Below are 16118 nucleotides of genomic sequence, written 5' to 3'. Positions count from 1 at the left end.
TTATTTTGACAAATATTATTTTGTATCTTTCAGAAATACGATTTTTTTTTTTTGTATTCTTTTCTGTATACACGTTATTACAAAACCAATTAGAACGGTGTGTATGGGACAATGGGTTCCTCGATATTACGCAATGTTTTCATTAAACATCCTTGTTTTTTTCTATTGTTTTGTTATGAGAACTTATTCGGCGATGTTCAACCAAGCGTCTGGAGGGAACCAGCTGGACAGCATTCTATTCTCATTCAAATGGTCTGAATTCATGCAAGCTTTTCAGTCCATGGTGGTCCAATTATTGGAAATTGTTTGAAGGAGATGGTCCAGGACACAATGAGCAAGCAACAAAAGGGGCAGAGAGAGAGAGAGAGAGAGAGAGAGAGAGAGAGAGAGAGAGAGAGAGAGAGAATGCCGTATGAATTCAATAGCAGATGGATTTCACCACATTCAGGTTGAGTTTTTTTGGGGGGGGGGGTGCGGAGGGGGGGTGCATGGGGTAATTAGCCGCCAGCCAGTGGCCTCAGGAGCAATCTCCGTACCACAATGGCCCCCATTCTTTAGCGTGCACAAACAAAGACACAATACCCTCCTTTGGCATGCTTGATCAATTCAGTCTGCAAAAACGCCCCAAAAGTGTCCTCCCTCCAGGAGTAACGGTTAAATACGATGGAATGCCTAGCAACCAGTGGGTCTCCTTAAAACACACACACACACACACACACATACACACACACACACACACACACACACACACACACACACACAAAGACAAAACCCGTCATGGGGGGTGAGTGACGTTGGATGTTGGAGATTGGTGTATCACCACACAACAGGTTGTTCTAACAGTGTAAATATCTGGCGTTTTAGAGGCTCACTCATGAAAGAGAAGCACTTTTAGGTACACTTTTTTTTAAATACAGGGTACAAGGGTGGCAGTCTACGTTGTTCTCTCCCCTCTCTCTCTCTCTCTCTCTCTCTCTCTCTGTGAGACCGAGAAGGCCGTGTTGACAGCCTGAGTTTACTCATGGAAGGAAAAAAACGAACACAATGTGAGTTCTGTGCAGCGGCTGGTTCTGGACTGGAGTCAGAAGAGAACAAAGCTGTCTCAGAACAGCTGCCCCCTGCAGCCCTCAGCTAAATCCTGACTTCTTCTTTTTTTTAAAACGCGCACGGCCTGCCTGTACACAAAACAACGCCGAGGAGTTTTTCACGCAGGCCCAAGCGAAACGGGACTTAGCCTCTCCTCAGACCCCCTAAGCCGAGGCGAGGTCTCGGCACCTTCGAGATGAGCTGCGTCGTTAAAGGGCTTTGGAAACACACCGGATCGCCGGGAATTACGCTCGCAGCGGTTACTGACGTCTACTCGGCAGAGAGTCACACGCAGGGCAGGGTGGACGGAGGGCCGGCTCACTAAACTCACACCCTCACGCTTACTTGCTTATTCTGTAAATACTGCAAAATGGGAGCACAACCTGGTTTCTCTCTCTCTGTTTATGTGTGTGTGTGTGTGTGTGTGTGTGTGTGTGTATGCGTGCGTATGTTTGGAAACACCCTTCCCGGCTTTGTCAGATTGCCTGTGAGATAAGATGAACATGAGTGACTGAAAAAGGGAACTGAGTGCTTTATCAAACCAGGAGGACTAAACAATGACACGGGGGGTGGGGGGTGGGGGGTGGGGGGGTGTTTCTAGCCATGATATTATTGTCAGGGGGAATACCTTTGGTTGAAATGAAACATGCTGCTGATACCAGTTCATAACGTATTACGTATTCTTCAATTTCACGGTCGTGTTAATTTGTTAAATATGCGATACATCTTATGTTTATCCAACACCCTGGATCCGACTTTTATCCAGCGCTCATTCCGCCAAAACACACGCACCCTGGAAAAAAAAAATACTAACGAACCGTATGAGGATCTGGTGCGGATTATCAAACCGAAAAAGCAACACGGCCACACCAAATGTATTGCATCAAAGCGATCACGTTATCCTCCTACGTCGTGTCTTTTTTTTTTTCTTTTTCATCATCAAAACGTGGAAATACATGAAACGTGTAACATGAATACAGAGACTCTTCCCCAGAACAGAATGGACATGACTCAGGACGGTTCTAAGACATGCACGGAACATGCCGGACTGGATGGATGGGTGGATGGGTGGCCTTGGTTCTCCCAACCTCAAACACAGGTCTGGTTGTGGTGTATGGCTTATGTTAGAACCACTGGCCAGCTGTGAGCGCTTTGGTGAAGTGCAGGAGAGAGAGAGAGAAAGACCTTTGTAAGATCTGAAGAGAGCCTATGAGATTGTCATGCCACCAGTGGATCAGACTATGATTCAGCAGTGTGAGAAAAAAAACGAGAGAGAGAAGTAGGCCGAGAGATCAGAGGAAGCCTTTTTCATTCAGAAAAAAACACACAAGCTGCATTTTGTCACACTCTGAAATCATGTCCTATACACACACACACACACACACACAAAACACCAAACCACATGCTTGCATCCAAGAGTTGGGTGAGACAGGGGAGGTGCTCAACCACAGCAGACTACACACAAAACACAAACACGAAGTAAAACCCCCGCACTGTGTGTGTGCCAGCGAAGCAAAGCTTTGGAGAGAACAGGGCAAAAGTGATGCCACAAAGAGACGCCAATGATGCAGAACTAATGAATGGTGGTTGGATAGAGAGAGAGAGAGAGAGAGAGAGAGAGAGAGAGAGAGAGACAGAGAGAGTGAGGGTAAGAGAGCAGGGCCACCACAAGCCAACGTTGCGGTAACAGTGCCAGTCTGTATTAACTACACGGCATCATTATGCCACCCCTGAGGGCACCGTGCCCGTCTCTCAGTCTCGTACGGAGGGAAGCCTTTCCTTCCCTCTCTGGTTGTGCGGTGCAAGTGAGTAGTTTACGAGCATGATGTATTGATGGCTTCTCACTTGGGTGGACATAAACCAGTACATACGTCTTCAGTAAAGAACATCCTATTCAGAACATGTCTGAATGTAAACACGCTACTTAAAGTCTTCTGTTAAGATTAAGTAAGGTTAGGTATGTAAGAGTCTACATGCAGACGTCATGCGATCCTTGAAAAACTGTATCACGTGCAGGACATTAGCCCATGTATAACTAACCGTTGGTACCTTCACCCTCTCAGAGTTAAATTTGCTCTCTAGGCGTGTTGCAATTGAAACACGGTTTAGCGGCTAGCGATGGCTATTAAAGACATGCAAGATTTCTCGTACTCGTGTAGGACTGACAAATCATCTGGTTGCATCAGAATGATAAACTGTGAGTCTTTTTGGGGGGGGGGGGGGGGGCAGGAGGAGAGAGGACGGGAGGGCTAGATTCAGACCGTGTCTCAGAAAACAGAAATTCAAGCTTGTGTCATCAATCAAAGCCATAAAAAAAAAAAAAAAAACCTCTCGGCGCTATTGAACATAGCACGGCTGTTCCACCCCCAAACTGTTTCCTGGCCTTGACAAAAATGGCTTGTCTAAAAAACCAGACTTCCCAACATGCAACCCTTCCACTGGCCTCAGCCCTCTCCACTTAAATCTGCCTGAACTCACTCATCCCAGCTCCTCACGTATTCTATTCGAGAAAGTATGGAAAGGCTGACTCCAAATGACCTGTCTGTGATGGACATGACCCTCACTTTGAGTTTGAACTTAAACACTGACAGTCAAGAGATGCTGGGTTTTTTTTTTTTTTTAAATTTGCTTTTTTTTTTTTTTTTCATTTCTTGAAGAGTAGAGCAGAAACAGAAGAGTGTGCAAACGTACAAGTAAACTGTACAAGGGGAGAGACAAGTGGTGGTTATTGAATTCATAAGCATTAGTCAGTGTGAGTAATGCAACCCCCACCAGCCCCACAAACCCCCCCCAGCCAAACCACTTCCATCTGTGAGCATAGCCGGTTTCTCCCAAAGACACAGAGGATGCTGTGTTGAAATAGATGACGGAAAAAGAAAAAACGTTCAAAGTGCTGGCAACAGGGTCTGCTTTCATTCTCGTGCTGAGTGTGTATTTGTATATATGTGTGTGTGTGTGTGTGTGTAACTGTCTGTGAAGTAGCTGTACACGGCGCCGCGCTATGACAGAGCCGGGGGTGGCCGTTAACACGCTGGAGATCCACGTGCGTGCGCTTGTTTATCCAAGGCGCTGTAAATGCCTTTAACTTTCCTCTGAACCTGTAAACTTCACCCCTCCTTCACCCCACTTAAAACGCTGGGTTTTTGGGGTTTTTTTTACTCCCCTCAGTTGCAATATCATAAGGTCAACGTTGATTGTTCATAATGTAAGTCAATGGCTCAATATTGGAAGCAGATGGCCATTCTCGTGAATACGGGCAATGAACATGGACAAGTATTAGCGCTTGGGCTCCCATTGCAAAGAAGAGACAAAGCCCCATCCATGCCCTCTTTCTAATCCCTTTCTATCCCTGTCTTCATTTTCTCAATACTGATGTGTCCTTGGCTTTGTTCGCCTCTCTGACTCCAATCAGTCGTCGCATCAGACGCAGACATCTTTTATCACTGTAAGCAACACTGGCACTTCATAAAATGAATAACCGATGCTTTGTTTTTGTGAGAAACTCATATCCCGATTGGTAACAAAAACGGAGAGCTGATAAACAGACAGTGAGTTACACACACACACAAGACAACACTCAGACAAACAATTTAATCTTTCACAGATGCAAACGGAATCAGTGTCATCTCCGCTCTGTGGATAGCCACTGGGCTGTCAGCGTGTGTGTGTGTGTGTGTGTGTGTGTGTGTGTGAGAGAGAGACTGACAGACAAAGACACACATGGAGACACACAGAGAGAGCAACAGAAGAGAGAGAGAGAGAGAGAGAGAGAGACAGGGAGAGACATAGAGAGAGAGACATAGAGAGAGAGTCCATGTGTGAGAAAGAGTCAGAGCGTGTCAGCGCCTAAAGCTGTCATATAATCCTGTTTACCATTTTTGAAAGATGCCGCTCCATTACGCAAACATGTTTGGACAGACGGCAATAACGTAAGTAGGTGTTACTACAGACGGCCGGGCGTCGTAACACAAACCCCGACCGCGCTTTACGTTCAACGATACTGGTCCGCTTTACCATAGGTCCGGAGAGATTTCTTAAACAAAACAGTCATTACAAATACCAAAACACCCACTTGAGCCAAACGACTTTGAAACTCCCTTTCTCGAAACTCATTCGCCTCTCCGTTGCTAATAAGCTAAACATGTCACCGCGGCTCATGGCCAGACGTAGCGCTCTGCCGCGTACTGTACAATAGGTCAATGTCCGGCGCATTACTCCGCCGCTAATCACTACATAACAGCCAGAGACAAATCTGAAAGCTTAGAATAATTAGGTGTTGAGAGCATAAAACCAACACGCCTTGGTTTATCAAAACAAATGTTGCTATAAAATCCATAAATACCGCTAAACTTTTCCACATATCGAGGGCTGGTCTTCTGGCACGTGTATACTATATTTGTGGAGTCATGGGAAAACGGAGTTTCTTTTCTTTCTTTTTTTTTTTCCTAACTGGTCTCTTGCCACATCACTGTAAATCTGAGACAGTGTTCTTTTCTTTTTTTATACAGTAGACTGTACAACGCGACCATACACTCAGAAAGCACTCAGACTGCATCTCTGCATTGGACTGTTTTAGTCAGAACTATATTAATTTTTAGCTCATAACCAGACATGTAAAAGGCCACAGAAGTCTTTAGTTAGGATTTTTTTTTTACCAATGTTAAGACTTTAACTGATATTTTCTTATTTTTCTCAAGAAAAAAAAAAAAAAAAGACCTCCAAAAGAACTCTTGTCCACATTCATCACGTTTTTAAGATAGTGACACGTGAGGAAATTCGCCCGTCTCACCGTTAAGCAATATTTCTTGCAGAAGGACTCGTTGCTTTGAAGGTGGACAAGAGCGCGTGCACGATTAGTCATGACACAAACGCGCCATCGTGCTCTCTCTCTAACGTCTTTCCTCATCCCTGCACGTAAGCGTCCAATTTTGTGATTATTACCGGGTGTCATTTATCTCACACACACACAAAAAAACCCCATTTATCTTCAGCTTTTGCCTAACCATCTTCCTCCTTAGCCAATCAGCAAAGCCAAGTTTACAACACACACATAGCACTGTATACATTACAAAGACAAGGCTGCCCCTGATCAATGTCTTATGTAAAGAGTTGGCGACTTTCCTGAAACACAGCGAAACGTCCCTGGGGTCTTCCGCTGTGGGTCGACCACAGGCTGGAAACCTCCGAGGGAGATTTCCTCCGGCCGAATCGAAGTTTTCTGCCCGTTATTCACGCTCTAAACATAGATGAAAGAGGCTCTGCGTTACCTCGCCTCTCAACCTCAGCTGTACTCTTTCAGCTTATGTAATCCCAAACCGACCTCTCGCAAGGATGCGGCTCCCCTCGGACGAAACAGCAATCAGATGTGCGAGGGGGACGGTCATTGCCTTTCTGTTTTTTTCCTCTCGTTTTTTTTTTTTTTTTGGGCTTGTTTGTTTGTGTTAATGAGTTATCCGAAACACTCTCATTCCAGCGTTCTTGCGTCAAAGCCTTCCCGATCGTGTCCCCCACGGGCGATATCTTCCCACTCAGGCCCAGTTTGAGTTTGTCTGTAATCACCCTGCAGTTCGCCAGTGGTAAATACGTGGTCATGTTTGGGTTAGCGCGTGGGTTTTCTAAGGTTAGTGCGCATTTGTGTTTGAGATAATGTGTGACTGCCTTTTGGTTGGTATGTGGTTGACCTCATGTTAGAGCTTGTGTATTTACATTTTTGTGTGACTGTATCTGAGATAATGATTAAATGTGTGTGAATTGCTGTGTTTGTGGTTAATGTATGTGGTCGTGTTTGGGTTAGCCTGTGGTTATGCTCAGTGTAATGTATGACTGTGTTTAGGTAAGTCACTGTGTGTGTGTGCGCCCGCATGTGTGTGTGTGTGTGTGTGTGTGTGTGTGTGTGTGTGCGCGTGTGTGTGTGTTTATGTGTGTATGTGTGTGTGTGCGTGCATGTGTGTGTGTGTGTGTGTGTGTGTGTGTATGTGTGCGCGCGCGTGTGTGTGTGTGTGCTTGTGTGAGTGTGCTCGTGTGTGTGTGTGTGTGCTTGTGTGTGTGTGTGTGTGTGTGTGCTTGTGCGCATGCGCGTGCGTGTGTGCGGTGTGTGTGTGTGCGCGTGTGTGCACAGGTCAGTATCAGTCTATTTTGGACTGCGTTTGACTGTGCTCTGTGGCAGTACTGAGCATATGTCTGAGTCCGTGGAGCTGATTGTTTTTGGGTTGGCTGCATTTTGGACCGTGTATGTGCTTGTTCTTAGGTCAGTCTGTATGCTCGGGTTAGCGTCAGACTACAGCTACGTTTTTGACCGTGTCCGAGTCCGAGTTTGACCGGGTACGTGCTCGCTTTTTAGGTTGGCGTCCCAGGGTTCGGGCGAGCGTTAGACTACGGCTGCGCTTTTGAGCGCGTTTGACGCGGTGCGCGGTTCTGTGACGGTGGCTTCGCGTGGCGTGGCGTGGCGTCTCACCTGCGGCCTGCTGGCACTGGCTGCGGTTGATGTAGGTGAAGCGGAAGTGGCAGCTGTGGGATTCACACACACAGCCCTGCACCGTCAGGTCACAGCCGGAAAACACGCAGGCCGGATTAGACGGCCCCACAAACTTCTCTCTGTGTCTGGACTCGTGCCGGCGAGACTCTGAGAAAGAGAGGGAAGAAAGACACAAAGGTCAAAACGGAGAGAAGCGTTTTCTGCGTTCAAACACAACATGGCTGCACGGATGTAGGTCACAGATGTACGTGTTTACTGTTTAACTGTGTGTGTCACTCGTAGCCTCGGTACTCAAAGCACCGGTACTTTCCAATATTTGCTTTTCTTCGCTTAGCTCATACGTTCGGTCAGGATGACACGCAGTTATTGCTGTCCAGGTCAGAGGTCACACCTCGCTGAGGATCTGGGTTAAGGGTCATATTTGGGAGCGTGTCGGCGCTAAATGATTGTGTTTTGAGATTTAAACCCAAAGCCCTTTGCTTATAAGGTCAGGACTTCTGTTAAACTCCATTTTCCCAGGCTGTGACAGCAGGGGCAATAAGAGGTTGTATTAAAAATAGAGTCGGTACTGTGCTAACTCTCATGTTATTACATCTTCTTTCCAAAGAAAACAGAATATTTGATCAATTTTTCACTGCAGCGTGAGATCCAATTCTGAAATGTTTCTACATGTTCCAATGAGCTCATATAAGCAGTTATAAGAACTGAACGACCCCTCTGATACATTTCTATGACACTGCTATGAACCTCTATGCGATGTCTTCCCATCCCTGGTTTTTATTTGTTCGTGCTATCGGATCTGCTGTGTCAATGTGTTTCTGTGCAGTTTTCCAGCCGAGCGTCCACAGCTGTGAGCCGAGGGCTGCGTGTCTCTCACCAGCTTTGGCCGCCCTGGCGCACGTGTCCCGGTCGGGGTGGGCGAAGCGGGCGATGCAGGAACGCCGGGAGTCGCACACGCAGCGCCCCCCCACGCGGTCGCAACCGCTCACTAGGGGGCATCGCTCGTCTTCCACCCCAGCGTCGGGAGCGTCGGGGAGAGCTGTCGGGACACAGATGAGAACGTTGTTACGGCGGGTTTGGCCGAGAGAGAGAGAGAGAGAGAGAGAGAGAGAGAGACGGTCGCCCGAACCGGGCGCGTTACCTTCCAGTGTTAAGTTTTTTTTTTTTTTTTTCTCACTTTTATTCCACATGTGAAATATTTAACATTGGATTGTATAAACTACGCTATCAGCAGTTAGCCCAGACTCTGAGAAAGCTCCCCTTGAGCCAAACAAATACAAGTCGTTTTAAAAACAGGCGATAAACAGAGAACAGAATGTGTTTTGTTGTTTCTGACTTTCACATTCTCTCTCTCTCTCTCTCTCTCTCCCTCATACACACTCACACACACACACACAGAATATCGGTCTTGCTCACTTCCCTGTGCATGGCTCCAGAGTGCGACCAAAAATCTGACAAGTGCGACTAAATATTTTTCATTGGTCGCACCGGTAGGCCTGACATTTAGCAGGTCTGTCTCTGTGCGTGTATGTGTGTAACGTTATTTTTTTTTTTTTATCCCACCCGCATTCTACGAAGACCCGCCCCCCGCTCCGCCTCTGATTGGCTCTGACCCTGATATTCTTCTCTGCTGAATGCAGGTGGGGGGGGGGGGGGGGGGGGGAATAAAACATCTGTGTAGGTGTGAGGCCACGCCCTGCATTCCTCCTCCAGCAACGTCACAACCTTAAAACACGCCGGCCATTCAAAATGAAGAGACCTGTTGGTTGCGATGTCTTGTTTGTACTGTGATTGAAATAAAGAAAAAAAACATTTATCTGCATCTTTACAGCCACCCCCTACCACTTTGACCCCGTATCCTGTTTACAGTCATTTACATAACGTGTTAAGAAATTAATGCTGTATATGGGAACTGACCAAAAAAAAGGTTATGCTTAATATGTATTATTGCGGCCGCCAAAAGGTGCGGTGAAAAATTTTGGGCCGGACCTAAATCATATGCTGGTGCACCTTAATGCGCACCGGTGCAACCCATGTAAAACGTTTGGGGTCTGGAGCCCTGCTGTAATAGGTAGTGAATAAGCTCTTCTCCCCTGAGGGGAGCAGATTCATCTTGACTGATGATCCATGCCTTGGCTCTGACTGCTCCCCTGTGAAGTGAATGTGTCTGATTAAAACAACAGAAGAATGATCTATTCCAGCCTGTTCTTCTTCCCTCCTCAGGCTTGGCTGCTGACACACACACGACACAGCCTGAGAGAGAGAGAGCGATTTCACACACCGTCAGAGCCCCCTCTAACGTAACACATGTCCAAACTTCTCTGAAGGATCTTCTTCAGCTTTCTGTTTAAATTCGGATCTGATAGAAGAGGCCTGAATGATGACAGTATGGATGATGGACACCATGAGATGATGTAAGGAGTCTTCGAGCATTAGCGATGACGAAAACATTTATTTAAGACTTAAAGTTGTTGTTTCTGTTCAGTGGTGGACAACTGATGCAATATCATTTGTGGCTTCTCTTATTGAAATTTGAACAGAAATGCTGTGTAAGACAGTCACATAAAGCAAGCTGTCAGTCACCCAAAGCTCCTAAACGGCGTGTCCCCAGAGAGAGGCGTGCTTGTGTTTACGGTCTAATCGGGGGCAAGGGTCTCGCCTCTCTACGACCCTCCCTCAGCTCCTCTTTGTGCCTCTAACTCAATTAGGGGGGAAAAGTTTCAAATTGAAAATCCCTGGAAGAGTAATCATGCAATCATCATCTTCATGGCTTAGAGAATGAAGGCAGCCAAATTAGCCGACAAGGGAACTGAAGCAGCGGACGTGAGAACGAGAGAGAGGGAGCAAGAGAGACAGAGAGTAAATATTACTCCAGTTTGTGTGTGTGTGTGTGTGTGTGTGTGTGTGTGTGTGTGTGTGCATATGTATGTGAGTGTGTGTGAGACACATATTCTGGACGAGAGAGAGAGAGAGAGCAAGAGACACAGAGAGTAAATCTCACTCCAGTTTGTGTTTGTGCGTGTGTGTGTGTGTGTGTGTGTGTGTGTGCATGTGTGCCTGTAAGTGTGTGTGTGTGTGTGTGTGTGTGTCTGTGCGTGTGTCTGTAGGTGGGTGTGTGTGTGTGTGTGTGTGTGTGTGTGTGTGTGTGTGTGTGTGTGTAGCAGCAGAGGCCACAGACATCCCCCTGACAGTCAGGCAGTGAGAACACAAGCAGGCTTTTAAAAGGCCGTCTCCTTCCTCGCCAAAACTTACCCTCTTATTTCCTGTCACCTCAAAATGATCTGTACCTCCACATTTTTTCCATCTGAAGCTTTCCTGTCGGGAGATTTTTTAGGCTGCGGTGCCCGGGTGGCCCGAGCCTCAATAACAGGGGCAGAGGCACAGACGTGCCAAATGAAAGGCTCCGACTTTTTTTTTTTTTTTTCTGAGAGAGACGGAGACAGAGAGAATTGTCATTTGCTAATGATTAGTTAACCTCACTAATAGAAGATGTTGTCTGGCAGTGTGATCTGGATCTCACTCTACACACCGCATGGAGCTCTGGCATTAAGAGTCTCTCATTCCCTTTCTCTGTCTCTCTTTACCAGCTTTTCTCCCTTATTCTCAGTTAGTTTTGCATTAGTCTGTCTCTCTCTCGCTCTCTCGTTCTCACTCTCTCTCGCTCTCTGTCTCTCTCTCGCTCTTTCAGTCTCTCTCTCTGTCTCTCACTCTCTCTCTCTCTCTCTCTCTCGTTCTCTCACTCTCCCTCTCTCTCAGAGTCATGGAGACCGCCTGTCTTGGCATTTAGAGCAGGGCTGACCCCTGGAGCTGGCCTCTGACTGATAGCATTACTAAAGAGGAAGTCTTTGAAACATTAGATAATGACACAGAGCATGGGTCAGTGAGGGAGCCAGGGCAGAAGTGGACATGTCGGCCTTTTGTAAATCACAGAGGCGGATGTGGGTTTTCAGGGCGATATATGTTAAGTGCGGACCAAAGAGTGGGAGCTTTTCTGGAACAATGAGATGGACCCAAAACAAGAGCGGACCAGGCAGACATTTAACATTTAAACATTTAAAGATCACTTCTTGCAGCCTGTAAATCTAATTACAAATTTATCTTGCTGTTAAAATGATTGAACTCCCCATTTGTGCCTGAGTTATACTTGTGAGAAAGAATTACTGTTTCTTTGAATTTGTTCAACAAGATTCTGAGAACGTTTCAATCTAACACTAAATTTCTCATTTTTATGAACAAAATGTCAGTTCAGAACAACATCCCATGACAGAAACCTTTGGTTTTTACAGTGCCTGAGAACACAAAATGAAGGCAAAACTTTAGTGTCAGACGTCTGAATAGATTTTCAAAAGCACTCAAAAATACAAAATTACAAAGCAGAGATCCGCAGTAATTCATTCTTTTGTTCAGCCTGTAATTCATTATTCCGGCTCTCTGTCTGGTTCCTATTAAAATCTCCACTGGCTTCTAAAGTCCACAATGTCACTAAATATAAGTGGCCCCATTTATCTAATTAGCCCATTTATGAAGAAGGTCGTGAATGGATAATATCATGCATAATGCATTATAATGTTAATAACCATAATTACATGTGCCTGTCTCAGCTTCCCTCTGATTAGCCTTTCAGCTCCTCCACATTCTGCATCACCTGCACACTCTTGCTATTAACGTTACTTCCTGCGCCCTTTAACCCCACACACACACACACACACACACACACACGCCCCTTACCCCAACACTGACCATCCAGAAAAATAAAGCCCCCTTGACCAAATCAGACTAGCAAAGCTGTAGAATAGGAAGGGATGTTGTGTGTGTGTGTGTGTGTCTGTGTGTGTGTGTGCGTGTGTGCGTGTGTGTGTGTATGGGGGGGAAGGATTCCATCCGCCCCCATACTCCTGATTGCCAGTCTAATCACTGAAAGCCTCTCCTTCGTAACTCTACGTAAGGAAATCCCAGATCAGAGAGAACATGAGGCCTGACTCACTCCTCTGGAACACGAACGGAGGTGTTGACTTAGCCACAAGCTCTGTTCCTAAACCCCCCACCTCCATTTCTCGTAATAGTAGACCCCATCTGCCGCCTCAAGCCACTACACAAGAGGCTCTGGTCAATCAGGGAAGCCATTAAGTTTTCTCGCAATGCAAAGCCCCACCAATTTGCAAAAGAGGTCGCAAAGAACCAAAAGCGGTGTTGAGTCTTGCCTCCTCAACCTCCTCCACTTGTAAATAAAGCTCAATCACGGATGCGGTCCCCAGGGACGGGATCAGAGAGCCAGACCTCACTTAGACCGCACATGATGGTCTGAGGAACCGGGGGGGGGGGGGGGGCTGTAATTTTGGACCCCCAGAACCTTCTGAGAACTTCACTTCTGCTTTCTCTCACCTCCACTAACCTCAGTCCCAGCCAATAGACACATTTCAATCTGGAAAAAGTCCAGATCCCTCCTGACGTCCTGTGAGGACGTTAGTCAAACTCACAGAACGGACAACTTCAGCCAACAGCGCAAAGATCAAATCATGAAGACGTGACTATGACAAGAGAGTCTGAGAAATGTGCGAGTGAGGTGTTCTGGGCGATCAGTCTAAAAAAACGAACATAATGACTCCAAAAGATGTGATAAACTAGTCCAGAGTGTGTCATCTTTTATGACAGCTGGCATTTGCTGGTGGGAAACCACAGACCTCAAGGGCAGTGACAGTTAAGCAATTCACAGAAACGATGTGAAAAAAAGGGGGGGAAAAAATTAAATTAGCTTAGGAAACTTGGGCAATTCCCAGGATTAAACCAAAGGATTACATTCACTCATGCATGTACACACAAACACTCTCACTCTCTCTCTCTCTCTCTCTCTCTCACACACACACACACACACACAAACACACACACAGAGTCTGTTTCTCTCTCTCTCTGTCTCTCTTTTTCTCTCAGTCACCCACCCACACACACACACACACACTCACAAATCAGCAGTTCAATGGCTCCATCAAATATGTGTGTGTGTGTGTGTGTGTGTCTGTGTGTGTGTGTGTTTTCATAGTTATTCATTAACGGCTCAAGAAATATACACTCTCTGTGTTAATATCACATTGTTGTGCTGCTCCTTCTTCAGTCAGAGCAAATCATTATCTTTCTATTTTTTTTTCTCTCTCTCAATTCAACGTCTTCTCCCAAAGGGATTGGTCTTACGTCGGTAAAATGAGATAAAGCGAAGCAGTAGGCTACAGACTTGCGGCAAATTGCCAGTGTTGGTCTTGCCAAATCTATTGTCATGCTTGCGCTGAGAAAGCGCTGGGAGTTCTACAGAGGAGACGGAATGGCAGTCTGGCATGAGGTCCCTGCTTGTTGGCAGCGAAAGGGCTAATAAAACCTGGAACTCCGCTCTGACCAGCCCAGAAACAACGCAAACACATCGCTCTCTACGGAATCGTGAACTCTTTTGGCACATCGTGCCAAACTAGAAATGAAAACAGCCGATTATGCGACACGGGGGGCCTATGCAATTGAGGTTTCGGTTACAGAACAGTTCGAATCAGCTCTGTCCTTAAAAACCCATCCACAGACGCACAGACGTGTCCTGAAACGATGCGTAACCACTGTAATTACTCAGAGGTTTTCTCAAAGTGCCAGAGCGTTACCCGAGAAACAGAAACTGAATCTTGCGATCACATTCACTCGACTTAAATCAGTAATCAATTAAAACAGATTTTTACACCAACCTTTGCAAACTCCAATGTCGGGAGGTGACACCGCTCCTGACCTGTTGACAGCTGCGCAGGTAAGTCCCAAACCGCAGTATCCCAGTGTCCAGTCCTGGCCACCGCAAAGCTCTAGCTCCAGCCGCGTGCACTGGTCACAGCATCCGCACGGGTCCCTTGCCAGCGTACGACCGTCCTCGCAGGCTATAGGAGCAGTTAGGGGACAAGTCCGGAGTCCACATGGTGTGCATTCGTAAGCCACAAGCACTCGCAACAGAACTGAAAAATTAAGAAACGCTACTACACATTTGAAGTACATGTTTAAACGATGCCGGGCACAATGTTGCCTTTATATACGATGAGAAAAAAATAAGTTTGCTTAAACAGCGAAGTGCTCCGTCTCCACTACAAGTGGCACATGAAAGTCGCCTGATTTTTCACACAGTAGCCAAGTTATCCGCGATTCTGAATGCAATGACACCTTGGAAAAAGTAGGTGTGGCAATGAAGCGTACAAAAAAGATTTTTGGACACATTCAATTATCTTTCAAGATGCTCTCTAACTTAAACTTTGTTCGCTGCTCTCCGTCTGTGCTACATGAATAAAACGACCAAAAGTTTACCATTCATATGTCTGGAATGAATTTTTTAAGATATTCATAAAAAATTGTGAAGCCCTTTCAGACAATCACGGGCTTTGCCAACTGTTTGGTCAGTAAGTCGCCCCAGCCCTCCGTCTGCTGAACACAGGCATGCAATATGAGACTCACATCAACATTACAGGGATATAGAAATTAGGGTCGCCCCTTCCTCTTGATTGGCATGCGTTACGTCCAGTCACATGTAGGAAACAGAGGGCGTGCGAGCACCAGCATCCCACGTTTCGAAACCTACGAGGGCGCCCGCTTCACCTTCGTATTACACTTAAGGGTTTTTTTTTTTAAACTTCATTCATTCGTTCGTTCGTTCATTCATCCATTTACTCTTTCACTCAAATATTCTCTCTTCTCTTAGACGTTATCACCGACAACGTACTTATTTTAATTAAATGATCCGTCTCATACTGGAAAAAAAAAATCGAAACAAAATGCGAACATGTTTGAAAATAACACGTCCAGTCACTTTGTATTTCCATGGTAAAATGGTCGTACCTTAGTTCCCTTAGTACTAACTCAGTAGTACATGATCAGGTTGCAAAAACATACACACGGCATGGACTGAAATCATTTTACTACCACAGTTTTCCACTGTGGTTTTTATGTGTTGTCACATCTTTAAAATATAAGATAAGACCATGAAACACAATACTCCTCTATTCCTGAAGATTTGAAAAACACTCCAAAGCCAGTTTATGTTTTCACATCAGTTCAGTTCATCAGAACTTGTGAAAGACTCGTGCGCTAATATGGCTAACATTAGCTAATGTTCTCACCGTCTCAGTTTCGGCTCAATGGTCTACCAAAGGACACTGCGGATGAGTGGAGTGCTTGCTTCACATTTCCAACAGTCTGTTTATAGTTACCCAGAGGTTGTCTCTTCTCATCGTCCTTGTATCATCACATCAGGGCTGATATTCAGGGAATGAGGTTCAGAAGTAAACTGTTTCGTGACTGGTTGTTTTTGCCGAGTCAGGGAAACAGATGTTACCTAATCTTTTAGACCACTGCTGTCCCTAAAGACTCACAAACAAACGAGTGCATACGTGCACACGCGCACACACACACACAATTCAAAACCTTTCTCTGGACTTCTTACAAATAAGTAATGCCATTTCAGTCCTCTGTCAGTTTATATGTATATTGATTTTATTTACTCTCAGGTCCATTACACTCCTGTGCTTTTCGCTGACATTGCCAACTATGC

General features: G+C 45.9%; 1 protein-coding gene across 1 annotated transcript in view; it reads right to left on the bottom strand.

Moving 5' to 3' along the window:
* The window catches only part of LOC115821716 (cysteine-rich motor neuron 1 protein), a 41329-nt gene extending 26754 nt beyond the window's left edge, over nucleotides 1–14575 (bottom strand). Inside the window, exons 1-3 of the mRNA XM_030785522.1 lie at nucleotides 14278–14575; nucleotides 8439–8600; nucleotides 7541–7708 (exon numbers count right to left, since the gene is read on the bottom strand). Coding sequence (XP_030641382.1) covers nucleotides 7541–7708; nucleotides 8439–8600; nucleotides 14278–14575 — 628 coding nt within the window. The remainder of the gene's footprint in view (nucleotides 1–7540; nucleotides 7709–8438; nucleotides 8601–14277) is intronic.
* Nucleotides 14576–16118: the final 1543 nt, after the last annotated feature.

This window comes from Chanos chanos, chromosome 1 (genome assembly GCF_902362185.1).
Source record: "Chanos chanos chromosome 1, fChaCha1.1, whole genome shotgun sequence".
NCBI lineage: Eukaryota > Metazoa > Chordata > Actinopteri > Gonorynchiformes > Chanidae > Chanos > Chanos chanos.
This window is presented reverse-complemented; position numbering and strand designations above follow the sequence as displayed.